Source organism: Podarcis cretensis, assembly GCF_951804945.1.
Source record: "Podarcis cretensis genome assembly, chromosome: 6".
NCBI lineage: Eukaryota > Metazoa > Chordata > Lepidosauria > Squamata > Lacertidae > Podarcis > Podarcis cretensis.
Window position 1 is genome coordinate 60,398,838 of NC_137175.1, and position 15,151 is coordinate 60,413,988.

At 39.7% G+C, this 15,151-nt stretch overlaps 1 protein-coding gene across 6 annotated transcripts in view; it reads right to left on the minus strand.

The window, feature by feature from the left end:
* Nucleotides 1-15,151, minus strand: part of DAB1 (DAB adaptor protein 1) — a 666,637-nt gene that overhangs the window by 28,817 nt on the left and 622,669 nt on the right. For all 6 annotated transcript variants that reach the window (XM_079982111.1, XM_079982112.1, XM_079982114.1 and 3 more), the window contains 4 exons: nucleotides 14,609-14,728; nucleotides 14,016-14,054; nucleotides 12,391-12,456; nucleotides 11,281-11,340 (listed from right to left, as the gene is read on the minus strand). In XM_079982111.1, the coding sequence (XP_079838237.1) occupies nucleotides 11,281-11,340; nucleotides 12,391-12,456; nucleotides 14,016-14,054; nucleotides 14,609-14,728 (285 nt within the window). The remainder of the gene's footprint in view (nucleotides 1-11,280; nucleotides 11,341-12,390; nucleotides 12,457-14,015; nucleotides 14,055-14,608; nucleotides 14,729-15,151) is intronic.

A 15,151-nucleotide genomic window follows, 5' to 3' on the forward strand; every position in this document is an offset into this window, starting at 1 on the left:
ATGGATAGAGATGCTGCTTCAAAAATCTAATAAAGTAGTTAATTGCTTTGTCTCTCATCTCAATAATGCATTATTAAAAAGCCTTCTCAAAACTGACACATTTCAAAAATGCAAGCTCTGGAAGCTGAGAACAAGGCTGTCTAGTCTCTATTGTAAATCATGCCTGAGCTGCCAGGGGACTCCCACATTGGTATGTGTGTGTGTTTGATTTGAAACTGCCTGAAGAAGTGCTCTGCTGGCTTAGGCCAGTGGCTCATTTAGTCCAGCATTGTCTTCTCACAGCTTCTTACTAGATGCCTTGGAGAAGACCACAAGCAGGACATGAGACCAACAGCATTCCCAGCAACTAATATCCAGAGGTATACTCCCCTCAACAATGGACGTGGAACACAGCCAGTAGCTGCTGATAGCCTTATTTTCCAATAATTTGTCTAATCCTTTTTTAAGCCATTGAATTTTGGCGGCTATGCGCTGCATGAAAAAATACTTCCTCTTGTCTGTTCTGAATCTTCCAACATTTAGCTTCATTAGTTGACCCTGGGTTCTAATATTATGACAGACAAAATTTTCTCCAGCCACTTTCTTCACACAATGCATAGTTTTCTACACCTGTATCTTGTTCCCCCCTTTCCTTTTCTCTAAACTAAATAGCCCCAAATGTTGTAAGGCTTTTGAAAGTACAAGTACACTGTGACTACTGGATCTCCCCTATCCATATGCTTAGTGACACTCTCAACAAATCCTAAAAGGATAGTTAGACTTGCAGAAGCCATGCTGGTTGTTCTTCAGCAAGGCTTCTTCATCGGCTTGCTTGGTAATTCTAGCATTAATAATGCTTTCCACCAGCTTTCCTGGAACAGACATTAATCTAACCAGATTGTAATTTCCCAGAAAACCCCATCGCCACCTGACCTCTTTGTAAAAATTGGTCTTACATTGGCTACTTTCTCCGGCACAGATGAGCTTAGGGACAAATTGCACTTTTTTCCTTTTCTTCATTGAAGGCCAGCAATTTCACATTTAAGTGAAATTAGTCTTGGGTGTCCTCTGGACCCATTTCCATTATATATTGTAAATATTACTTTTTATTTTTGTTTAGAATATTTAAGATGTTTATTATGGCTTAACTTTTGCTTGTGTTAATGGCTAAACCCAAACAGTATCACTATGCTTTGCTTCAAGGCCCACAAAGTAGGAACTGAATCCATAGTTTGGAGCTGGTTTATGAATCTTGGCTTGCTTTAACCACAGTTTGTTGTTACTTCTGAACATAGGTTGGTGAGGACTGCTTAGAAAGTTCTCATTAGTGCAGTGAGTGTTATGAGTGAAGCGTGTTATCTTGTTCTTAGTTTTCTTTGTATTCCTCACACAGTTTTCAAATTCATCACTTCCAGATGAATGTCTAGGTTAGGTCAGCTAGCCACTGCTAATTATTTTCAAATTGTAGCTTAATGTATTTATAAGCAAGTGTTCGCATTAAAATCTTTCAACGTTGAACACAATTCATTCAAGGAACATTAAGCATTCCACCTCACTTGTTGACTAGCTTCAAAAGAAGAACTTCCTCAGATAATGTGTATTGAGCCATTTAAGTTTGTTCTACTCAACTTGATTTTTGTAGTCAAGTTAATTCAAAACTCCTCTCTGATGTGTTTGTTTACCTTTAAATGGGAATCTCATTAAATAGTATGATTTTCAACAACACAACAAGCACCCAGAAATCTTTGTAATGTCTTTCCTGACTTAATTCCCTAAGGCTGTTTGACTCATCTAGGCATTTATGTGCACCTCATGAAATGCTACCTTATCATAATTTTATATAGCTTATTTTTTAAAAAAAAATAAAAGTGACTATAGGATTGTTAGGCTACAGTCCTACCATTACAGTGGTACCTCGGGTTAAGTACCGTATTTTTCACGCTATAGGATGCACCGTCCCATAAGGCGCACCTAGTTTTTTTGGGGGGAAATAAAGGGGGGGAAATTATTTTCCCCCCCCCAGGTGTGGGGCTGGGGCAGGGGAAGCCCGAGCTTCCCCTGACCCCTGACCCCAGCCCCCAGAACAGGCAACTTTCTGCAAGGCGCGGGAGCCCAATGCCGGGCTCCCATGGCTTGCAGAGATCTACGCGAAGCCTGGAGAGCACCGACCCCTCTCACTCTCCAGGCTTCAGCGAAAGCCTGCATTCACCCCATAGGACGCACACACATTTCCCATTCATTTTTGGAGGGGAAAAAGTGCGTCCTATGGGGTGAAAAATACGGTACTTAATTTGTTCCGGAGGTCTGTACTTAACCTGAAACTGTTCTTAACCTGAAGCAGCACTTTAGCTAATGGGGCCTCCCGCTACCGCCACACCGCCGGAGCACGATTTCTGTTCTCATCCTGAAGCAAAGTTCTTAACCTGAAGAACTATTTCAGGGTTAGCGGAGTCTGTAACCTGAAGCATATGTAACCTGAAGCGTATGTAACCTGAGGTACCACTGTATACATTTTAGCAGCACTTAGGCATGGCATAACTTTTGACTTGGTTGTAGCCAATTTATCTGTATTTGGCCCGATAATGTGAGTGAATAAGGTATCAAGCTTATTTAAATGGGTAAAATACAAATGCAGGCTAAGCTACAAGGTAAGGTGGGGATAATACTCTGAAATCAGCTGAAAACATGTTAAAATGCAGGCATTTTAGAGGAAACACACTCTGGTTTTTATGAAGGGTATTTGGAAACAAGCAAGAACAAACTTCCAGGCTGCAAGCCTATAGTCCCTTGGGGACTATGCCCAAGGAATATAGGATTTGTCAGATCTTACTTTCCAATGGTGGAAACACATCTGTTGTGGAAAGGCATCTGCAGCCAGTGGCCTTCCAATGTTGGAGGTGTGTCATGAGATGCTTCAGAATCCTCACAATCCTGACACATCCTTAAAACAGGAAATATAGTAGCATAGCATAGGAAAAGCACATCTCTTCCTTCTTCTGCCTTGCTGGAATAAGCCCAGCACACACACACACACACACACACACACACACACACACACCACACCACACCACACCACACCACACACCTTTGCCTACCCTTTATACCACTTTAGTCAAGAGGTGGCCTGCTTAATTATTGACCCCTAGTTCTATGGATCTCATTACACAGAACATTATGCAAATATGAAAAAAACTCAAATCCAAAACAAAAGTGTAATGCTTGCTGTAAATGTTCAAGTTATATGGTATTGTTAATTACGTGTTTAGAGATTTCAAGAATGGAAGCTTGTTTTTTCCTCCTCCTAGAAACAGTTCCTTGGTTAACAAGAAAGGGTAGTCATACTGCAAATACATACATATAAATATGCAAGCATAGACATGCCTCTTACAAAGTTGAGCCACATTATTCATGTCCATGAGAGCAGACACAGCATGCTTGCCAGTGTAATTTATATTCAACATGGACTAGTAGACCCCAGGATTTACCGTATTTTTCGCACCATAGGACGCACTTTTTCCCCTCCAAAAATGAAGGGGAAATGTGTGTGCGTCCTATGGTGCGAATGCAGGCTTTCGCTGAAGCCTGGAGAGTGAGAGGGGTCGGTGCGCACCGACCCCTCACGCTCTCCAGGCTTCGCACACCTCTCCTCAAGCAGCGGGAGCCCAGCGGTGGGCTCCCGCTGCTTGCGGAGACTTGCCTGCATGTTGAAGCCTGCGCGCGCTGAGCTCAGCGCGCCCAGGCTTCGCGGACCTCTCCGCAAGCAGCGGGAGCGCTCCCACGGCTTGCAGAGAGCTGCCTGTTTGGGGGCTGGGGTCAGGGGAAGCTCGAGCTTCCCCCGCCCCAGCCCTGCGCCTGGGGGGAAAATAATTTTTTCCCCTTTATTTCCCCCCCAAAAAACTGGGTGCGCCCTATGGTCCGGTGCGCCCTATGGTGCAAAAAATACGGTATGTTATGGAGAATGAATATGTCCTCTCACTTTACAGGTTGCACCCACAGTAAAACTTGCCCTTCTTTGGTAATGCTGCTGGGAAGGATCCATTTTTGTTTTGCAAGACCTTAGAATTTGATGAGAGAGGGAGCAGGGAACTCTTTGCCTATTTAACTAAAGTGGGATTTGATGAGAGAGGGGACCAGTAAATGCAGGTTGGGTCACTGGTGCCTGAGGTAAGGAGAAAATATTGAGGAATAAGACAATTGTGCTGCTTTCAGACACTTTACTGAGGTGAAATAATTAATTATCACCATCATTATCACCATCATTATCTTTTTCTTTTGTTTACCTTCTGCTAGATGCCCTGGAGCAGAGTCATTTCTATAGGTTAACAGAGATTCCTCCTGAGTTTCCACTATGAGGTAAATAACTGCAGCTTCCTCAGGTACAGGCTGGAAGGAGTCTAGACATTTTACTAATAAAAGTAATATTTTTGCTCTACTTTGATATGACCTGAATAGCATAACTGCAGTCTTTTGCTATGCCACTACAAAATCAACAGATCTAGGTCATTTGAGCTCCTTCCAGTGCCATATTTTTTTCCTGAGCAATGCTAGCATGGGAACAAGTCATGCCATGGCCTCCTCCATGTGGCCAACATCTTTCGTGGCATCTAAACTAACATCAAAAGAGGTGCTTCCAATCTATCCAATAATGTAAAGGGTGGCGGGGGGGGGGGAGAGGACTTCAGCTGTTTTGTTTGAAAACATTAAAATTAAAAAACGATCCCTGAAGAGTTTCCTCCGGGTTTCTATAGACTGTTCATTACAGGAATCAACTTGATTACAGTACTTATTTTCCCATTATAGTGGCATGATCCAAAATCCCACATGCAGAACCTTTCCGTCCTCATCAATTAAAGAAACAAAAAAACAAAACAACCCAGTCTCTGCAGATGGCGATTCTCATGGTGCATGTAGATCATTTCTGTAGCCTTAGAAGTCAAGGAAAATTTTCCCTGCACAAACTGAGATCTCCATGTACACTGCATTTGCTCCATTTCATCCCAAATCTGTATATGTTGTGTAGTCTGGGGTAAAATTGTTGTGTAACCTATTAACACATTTTCAATGGGTAAGTTAAGCATTTTTTTGTTGTGGACTTCCTCAAATATTTGAGAAGGTATAAGTGAGAGAGAAGGGGACTGTAACCATTCAATGGTTACTTCAAATGGATGGCCATTCAAATGGATCACCTTGTCAAACCTAGCCAAAGAGTGCAATTACATTAGAACACACTATCTGTCAGTTAGTCTTATGCAGAGAACCATGTGTCCTTTGGGACAGCAAATAATATGTAGGTTGGCTTCTCACCAACTAGGTGCGCTCCCACCCACCCACATTACACAGACAGGCTTCTCTGATCTACAGCTTTCATTGGTGGCAGAAACAAGCAAACAATTAATTCATAATTATAATTCACCATAGGTGCCATTTAATAGGAAGTTCTCCAGCAAAATCCCCACTGAATAGGAATGATTGAAGACCAGAACAACACACTTACATACAAGTAAATTTGCATGGGAGAACATCATGATAGGATGTGGCAATCATATACGTGGCAGATCCCAATTCTAGGACATACCTATATCACTACTATATTAATATCTGGTGATCTAAAGATTTAATTTTAAAGGCAGCTAAAACTTGTATCTGACAAATTAGCTCAAGTTCAGAAGAAGCTAACAGCTTGCAGATTTTTTTTTTTCAATTTTCAGAAAGAAAGAAAGAAAATATTCTAAAGAGCTGGAGTTAAAACAAGCAGAATACCACTTTGAGATTCAGAAATGCCATATTTAAATTGAGAGGATGTATTACATTTTATGAAACATTGGCATAACATTTTCCTCACATTTAAGATTTTGCCAGACCTTGTTATCTTATGCTTTTTCAGGATAAAATAAAGGGAAATTCTCTATTTAATTCCTTAGACTTAACTTAATAAGAATACATTTTATCTTGCATTAAACTGACAAATGTTTCCTAAACTGGCAGGAAAACTCATTTTCAAATCCTGTAATAGTTTGCAACTCACAAAAACAAGAGAGGCTATTTAAGAAAGTACCAGTGTTCTCTACTGAAGAGCTGAAGGTATAAAATTTCTGAGTGAACATGCTTGGCGGGATGGGAGATCATGTGAATTATAGCTAAACACAGTGATTTAAGATTAAGCCCCCTCAAAAAGGAAGGAAGAAAAGGCTCTCTTGGTAATGTTTTTTTCTAGAACCCCCTTAGCAAAAGGAGACAAAAACTATTCCATCAGTGCTGGGCCAATATGTGAAGGCAGTAACAGGCTCTCCCCATTCTTTGTGATATCAGCAATGTTTCAGGCCATGTGCAGACAGTGGGAGAAATGTTTGCTTCCCTGTAATGTGGCATCTGTTAGTTTTAAAGGAGTTTATGCACACAGCAGTACACAGTTTTCCAAGAGGGAAAAGCATACTTCCTCTGCTACAGATGCTCTGCATCACTTCCCTACACCTCTGTTTGCAGCATGCTTTTGAGCTAGCTTTTTGAGATGGCCGGAAAGCACCCTTCATCACTTTTCTGGTGGTATGGGAACTGGTTGAAACAAATTAGCATAAAAAACAAACTGTACATTTTCAAGGAGAATTTTGATAAAGTTACAACTTTTATTATGTTTTTGGAATATTAATAGAGGAAAGATGCTTGCTTTCAGAGACAGGTGCAGGTGCTCTATGAATTAGAGGCAGGAGCAGTAATTTGAGAATAATATGAATTAATTTAAAGAGAATAATGTAACAGTAACAGACATAATTTTCTTAATTAAAAATGTCAGAAAAAGTCTTACTGACAAAGTGTCTTTTTTCAATGATGTTTTTTTTCCTGGTCTGGGGGCCTCTTCTTTTTGACTTGCTGCTACTGGTAGTGTTGCACTACTCAGCAATTGCAACATAGCTGGGATTTTGCAGTACCTTTGTTTTCTCCCTTGGTCTAAAAGCAGGCTTCCCTGGATTGCTATATGATGTTTGGACATGTGCCCTCTTCACACACCCTAAATTGGTGAGGATTAAAGGACAGGAATTCATTTAGAACCAGGAGAGGAATAATTGGTGGATCATTCCAATAGGAAACATTACACTAATCAGTAATATAATTGCTCCAGGAGATGTGACTATGCATCTTGATAACTGATGTCAACATTTTTCATTTTTTAGTTTGCAATATTGTGGCATTTATAGCCTTGATATTCCTGCACTTTGCAAAAGTATTAAGTGAGGGAGAAGGATTTATTGTTGAAACACACTGACAGCATATTGATGTCCCAAGCAGAAAGTTGAAGAGGATTTGCACATCACAATAAACACAGGACAGCAGTGATGAGTTCTCCTGTTCTGAAACATGAATTCAGATTTACCCTATGCCACCAATGTATTCATGCTATATTTGTCACTACCCCAATCTTCACTATTTGTTCTTATTTGTAAGATAGAAATGTGAAGACAAAGGTAATTTTTGCTTTGAAGGAGCAAAACTTGAAAATCAAAACTTAATGTGACCTAGAAATTCAGTGAAGGAACATATTATGTAAGAAATATTAATGTTTCCAGTGCAATTTCTATAGCTGAGAAGTATTTCATTCATAAAGACATCTTCATCTCACAACTGCCATCTAGCAAATACTATATATGCTCAAGGAAAAAATAAATGCAACATTAATGTGATTATAAATGTCTAGATGGAATTGTGGAAATAGGTCTCCTGCCTTGCTTAAGCAAGCTGCACACATTGCTGGAGGGCAGTGCCTGCAGATGCTCCCCCGAATGCCATCTGGATACTGCTTTTGAATCCAAGGTACAAGAAAAACATACCAAGGTGCATTTAATAATACGACAGGGCAGGAAGGCTCGTCAAATGCACACAACATACAGTGATATGTGCATTGGTAGATACAACCTAACAACATTCTATGAAAACATATAGAGCATGACACAAAGTTGATAACATCGGTTGCAAAGACGACAGCAGCAGCTGCATGTTGACTGCTTACAAACGCTTCTGCTACAATGGTGCAATTTCTGCACTGAGACAAACACTTTTCACCTTTGCTACTCAAGCTTTGCCATTAATGATCACCAGAGTTCCCCTGACAAATGGTACTAATATCAAGACAAATAAATAAACTATGATTCTAGCCCTACAAGTGCATCTGTAACATGGGGTTCATTCTGTCTCTTGCTGGGTGACACGTCTACACTCCCCCAACACCATCTTTATTTTAAATAAACTAATAAAAAAAATCCTTTACAAGTAGATCACTTTCTTTTTTGCTTGGGAAAACCAAATTCTCCTGGTCTCTTAAAAACCTCTATAGTTTTGCACCTACAAACTACTGGCATTTTCAGTCAGTTTCGTATTTGAAAACATGGATTTAAGAGTTGAATATCCAGTGAATACAGAAATCTAGACCTGGATAAGTTTTCAGAACTATGGTTTAAACTTAAATTTCACTGGTTAAATCTACTTAAACATTTTGTAGGCCATAATCCAGCAGAAGCTTCCATTCATTAATTTCAACGGGGCTTATGCAAGAAAGCTTCTGTTGGATTTTGACCCAAATGCTAAGAGAGTAGTTAAGGGTTAGTCTTACTTACTAAAAGCAGGTATGAGATTAAATTTAATGATCTGCTCTGAATTATACATATAGGGGAAATCTCAAAATAGTGTGAGTGGTGCCTGCTCATGCAACAGAGTGTCTGCTTTTCCTTCTTCATCCTGCAGTCCTATGCATGCCCCCCACCCTCCAAAAGAACTGCCCTGGAAACTCTGGATGGGGACCCACTGTTGCCCAGACAGATTTCCACTGCACAAGTGAGAAGACATCACTGGATCTAAGTGCATCTTTGTGTATAAGCAATCCTGACTAGTCTTTTGCAACCAAGCAAACAAATGTAACATTAAAATTTGGGATGTTTAGAAGTTAAACATGAACAGATTGTTGCTATTGGTCCCAATTTAAGCTCAAAATGTGTGAAGCTCATGTGTTAACCATGACCAGATTATCATTAGTGTTCAGAGCACCACTATTCCTTGCTGAACTTCTAATAGGAGATACAAAGAGAGATTCAGTATATTTCATTGCCAACCTTGACATTCACAAACCTTCATCTGATTACTGTGAGTCATCGGATACTAAGGAGAATCCATGGAATTACTGACTTGCTAGACATAGTGAGTTTTCCTCCAGGATCTTTAGTATCCAAATTGGCTTTCGTATTTGCATTAGTAAAAATATTTTTGTGACTTGTAGCTCTGAGTAACCACTTGTACACCTACATACATCCATGCACATATATTTGTATATTTCAGCAAGTGTGAATAACTACTATTACTTCAACTACTGCTATAAAAGAATGCGACAGAAACACAGCTTAGGTGGAATAAATCTTTCCAAAAACCTACACCCATTCAAATCATAACTGATGTGGGTTGAGTCCTAATATCCTGATTTGCAAACAGATGACACCTACTCTGCCCAGGGATACATGACTAATCAATGGCAGGCAATGGGGGATTGTGGAAATGCGGTAGGGATACATCTTTATATAGCACTGTGATGAGTTGTTTGAAAGCCTTCATAAAATTGTAAACAGATAGTTTGGACATGTTGATGGGAAGATTAGGTTTTATTGTGACTTGAGTGACAGGCTTAGTGAAGGGTATTTACGGTTTGCCTCCTGTTGCTAAGAACACCATGACAAGCAGAACCTGACATGTGTGCATAATGGGAAGGCTTTGGGGAAAAAATTATAAGAAAAAGAGCTCATTAAGAAGCTTGTATTTCAGCAAGCTTCATTTTCACATGCTGAGAAAACTGCAGCATTGGGGAGCCACACAAGGCATGGAAGATCTGCAATTTGGAAAAGGCTGCTTTACTTTGACTTTGCTCACACACATTCCCAAAAGATTAAGTGGGAAGTTCTGTCCAAAAGTGGCAGGGGGGACTGGTCAACATCAATATCAAAATAGGAAGGAAGGAAGGAAGGAAGGAAGGAAGGAAGGAAGGAAGGAAGGAAGGAAGGAAGGAAGGAAGGAAAGGCATAATGTGGTCCAGCATTCATACTCAGCAGAGACACCAAATTAATTTTGCAGAAAACAAATGTGTGTAGCTGTTATACACAATTTATTTTCACCCTCCAATTTCTACCCAGCAGATTAATTATGATGTCCATATGCAGCAGGAGAACAGGAAAATAGCCTTGCCAAGGCTGCTTTCCCCAAAATGAAAATGAACTGTCTTACATCAGCCGCAGTACAGTGAATTAGAAAGAGGAGAGAATAAGGAAACACTTCTCTGTTGTTAAAGTCATTTAGCCAAAGTCATTTAGACATTCATGTGAGCAAGGTTTACTATTAATAAAGTAAGTGTCCATGGATATCTAAATCAGATAGAGGCACACTGGGTAATACAGGCACAGAAATTGAATTTTAGAGCGCTGTCTAATAGAGAAAGCAATAAATTGGGGGGGGGGGGTGAAGGCAACTGTCTTAAAGACAAAGAGGGCTGTGTATAAAAGAGAGAACATTAAAACCAATGAGTGGTTGAATAAGATATTGGTTTTAATGTGTGCTTTATTATTTTTAATTTGTAGAATTGCTGGATACCTGCCTACTCTTCTTTGTGCTCTTGTACACAGGTGAGAGGAGAGCAAAATCCTGTTCTTTGCACACTAATGGAGAATTACTGATCTGTTTTGCTTCTTAGCAATGCTGTAGCTAAGTCCTTGTTCCCAGGATACGGAGCCAGCCTTGGAGGTAGACCTGACAGGGGGACATTCTCCCTCTGGGGTACTTTTAGGCTTGGCTCTTGGCTTTGTGATCTGTCATCGACTTCACCCCCCCATTTTCCGATGTTTAGTGTTTGCTCCAATGCAGTATATAAAGTAGTGGAGGACAATGCGAAATTTTAGTGTATGGATATGTAAATTGTCTTTGTTTTCCCTAGAGTGTGAGCTACCAAAGTGATCTAGATGCATTAGAAACCTGCTATGGTGACTCTGCCACACGAGGACCTGCATTAGTCTGCTCGCCAACCTCCCTGTGATTCTCCGCACAGCAACTCATAGAGCTTTTTCTTCCCACCCCATGAAACTACAAAAGCTCACTTTCCCTTGGGCCTCTTGGGTTTTTATTCATGGAAACCCAGCACTTTGATACGGCACTACAAAACCTGCAATGGAGGCTGCACAATGAACAGCATTATATTTTTATGTATATAGGAAGACAAACCTGTGAGTGTTGAAGAACTTTGAAAACTTGTTACTCCTGCTTTGAATGGCATATACTTACACTTACAGGTTGACTTTTTGGCACATCATAAACACCTTCCTTCTTTTGGCTAGTAGGAACCTGTAGTAATAAATAAAAATGTAGTTAGGATTAAGGTAAACATACAAATATTGAGAGGTGTAGTTGCTAGCTTGAAGAGTGCTATGCATGATCCTGCACTTGTGCAAAACTGATACTTTCTTATTGTAGTGAAACAGACAGATTACCATAGTCAGAGACAGTCCTCAGAACACAGGTACACCATAATCCCCATTTCTGAGATCATGGTCATATGGGTTTCCCCAACAGGCCCAGCTCTCTGGAAAGATACCCATTTATCCAACTGGCACTCCTGCCAAACAGCCAATTGAAGTAAACAAACCATCAAAATATATATCCTTCAGAAATGAGCTAAAACTTCTACAAGCATTTAATTTTAATTTACAATATATATCTAGGCTTTGAGCATCTACTGGTTAAAATATCAGTTTCAGATCCACATTTGTAACAGTTGATCAATTTCACCTTTTAAAACAGTAATTTAGTGCTTCCCAATGCTCATGCTAATGGTCTTGTACATTTTGGAAGGTAATGAGTGATCTAGACACAACATCTCACCAAGCAACACCCTGCACCATATCAGAAGCAGCAAGGGGTAGTTTACAGTTGTGAGTCACAATACAAGTCAAAGCTTGGTTTTCAGCCAATTACTGTGCTTCTTTGAGAGGGCTGACAATGAGCTACTTTATACCACTCAAATATAGATTTGTTAATGGGGAGAATACTTAGTGTAGAGCTGAAAAGTATGTATTCTATACACAATAAGTTAACACCAATGTGTCCAACACAAATTAAACTAAAACTTTTTTCTATGTTATACACAATATTCAGGGTAAAGCTTTCAAGGCAATATAAATAATATATACCAACATAAAAAAGGCTGAGGGGGATAAAAAAGAAACAAGTTATTAGAGAAATCACACCATACAAATTATATCTGTACTTGCATGAGTATGAAATGGTACACATGTCATTGGGATAGATGAAAATGCTTAAAAGGAACTTTGGTCTATGGAATGTGCTTGACTGACTGCTGGAGGCAATGAGAACACAGATGGAGCAATTCTATACCTGATAAATGTTTTCTTCTGTTTCAGGCTCACGGATTGGCTCATGTCCAGCCTCAAACACAATGTACTATTACATCAGCAGCAAAGGAGGAAAGGTCAAAGATGAATCAGAAAAGAAAAAAGGCAATTTGGAACTTCAGAAGAAATAACCATAGACAAGCAGTAAAGAAGCAGGTTCAAAGTACAGGCTGGCTTAGGAGCAATTGACTTTTGCTGAAAGGCATATCATGCAACCTTCTTTTATGGAAGAGAAATAAAGGAGAAATGGAACTTTGCTAATTGTCATTTGACAAGTTTCCTGCTGTTTTCCCAACGGAGATACAACCAAAGGCTCAATTCTGTTCCCACAGCAGCTACTGGGAATTTTTACTGTGGACTTCTGTGGGATCATAAAGAAGGCCCTGGGCTGCTGAGGGCACTTTTAATCTGTTTGAGGGAAGGAGGGAGAATTAGCAAGTGCAATGAGTTAAATTTCATCTTCGAGTTTCCAATAGGGGGCTAATTTTTACACTATATTTGAGTACATAACATTATTATTATTTATTATTGAATTTATATGCCGCCCTATACCTGGAGGTCTCTGGGCGGTTCCATAGTCAACAAGATCAGTTATGAACAAGTGTTTATTTTTGACGGTGAAATTTATTAAAGGAAATGCAATTTGCATGAAACAAAAAGTTGACTATCATTGTCACCTTCTTAAATTAGTGGCAGGGAAATCTGGCTCAGAGCACTGGTCTCAGTGTGGCTATGCCCCACAACCCACGGCCACCTGCCCCACACAGGTGTCGTAAGGTCACAACAGAACAATGGGAAGTTTAAAGTGAGCATCTGGGTTTTTCTTTTTGCAAGTGGGGCTCCTTGTCATGGCTTATCAGCTAAGCAACACTGAAAAGAAGCCCCAGTAGAATCGGCTGCAGCTGAGGAGTCTTGCTTGTACCTTTTTGAAGCGGTTTGCATTCAAACCGCTTCATAAAATGCAGCTAGCCTATTTGCAAGGGCACTCCCAGCACCAGTGGCTCTGCTTCCTAAAATGAAACTCTGTTTTATGAAGCAGCCTGAAAAGGAGCACCAAAGGCATAGCCTTTTCCTATGGCCTTCTTGGCTCATTGATTTTTTCCCTTTATTCTCCCCGTGTGTATCTCATTTATTCTGATGGAAGAGAATGAAATGCACAACTTTCAGGGCTAGCATAGTTTCTCTCCCATTCCTGGAGTGTTTTTTTGAGGATTGGAGGGCTTGATCCACTGCTGCTTGCAGCATGCCACCCCCAGTGCCCCATCTCTACTGTCAGTGGGACAACTGCTACAGACCCTTCCATAGCTTCACTGAAGACGCATATAAGTTTGATTGCCTTCTCCAAGAAGGCAGATCTTAAAAATCCCATGGCCTCAGAATGTCCTCCCGGGTACTAAAAGATTGCAGCATTACTATAATACATTCAGAATTTAGTATTAAGAATACTACCTATAAATCAGTGTTTTGAAGATATTTTATAATTTTTATAGCTGACTTATTAGACACCTAAATTATATTTCTTTTTTTAGCACTGTCACTCAGCTTAAAAGCTTAATCACATCCTTAACTATTTCTGAAACTCTGTTTTTATAAAGCTTCAGAAATTACCTGGTAAACAGGATCTTCTACATCTTCCTCCAAAATTGTCTATCGCAAAGAAAGTAGAAGAGACAAAAAGGAAAGAAAGTGAACAGCAGGTGTACAAGAACCAAATATTGAGGAAAGATATTGCACATTGTTCAGTAAAGGAGGGCTAGATGTCTACTCAACCTTGCATTGCATATATGAAGGCGCACATTAAGAAGGAATACTCTGAAATTCTTCCAGTTTTAAATATCACAAATTAAATATTCATGCAACCATTTCGTATGTCTACTGTGCTCAGCTTTGTTATTCTCAATCACTGCCAAATTGTATTATGGCACTGCTGATAACAGCAATATTCACAGACAGCAGTGGAACCTGTAAACCTTCTATCCACTGAAACTAGTAACCAGTTACCAGTGCTCAGCAGCATAAGACCCACCCAATTAATGGTACAGGTAAGAGCATAAGTTTGCATGATTCAAACTTCCTGATTTCTGTGGCAAAGGATCAGTTTTATTTTGTTCCTAGGATGTCTTAGCACAACAGTCCCAAATTCTCAGTAGTTGCTTTGTCACTTCATCAGTGTACACTTCTATTAAAAAATAATTAGATACCTGATACACTGCTTGTTCACACTGTTTATCTTTTTGTGCCTTTTTTTCCAGCTCTTCCCTTTGTTTCAATTCATAAATGAGTTGAAAGAGGTCTCGTAAATCCAGAATTACAGGCTCCGCCTACATAAAACAAATTAAGAGTATTTCAATAATATGGGAAAGAAGACTAGCAAACAAAATGTGACCTTTCTTAATGAAACAGATGGTCTTAAAAACAATTTTATTTAGTAACGGTATAATGGATTCATTTAGATGCATCAATGGATTCTTATACTCTTACTTGTGAGTAAACCATTTAAGTTATTACATTGAAATTAGTGTTAGTACTGAAGTATGAAATCATCTGATCCATATAATGAATTTGTATAGTTTGTAATGTTTGGCTGTAATGCAAACTTGACAACATTTCTGCTGGAAGTTCTTCTCTGGCTTCAAACATTAAGAGGTTCTGCTCTTGCTTTGTTAATGATCATTAGGCCATGTCAAGACAAGACCAGCTGATTTGTAAGCACCTGGGCAGAAGTCCTTTAACGTTAGCCCTTT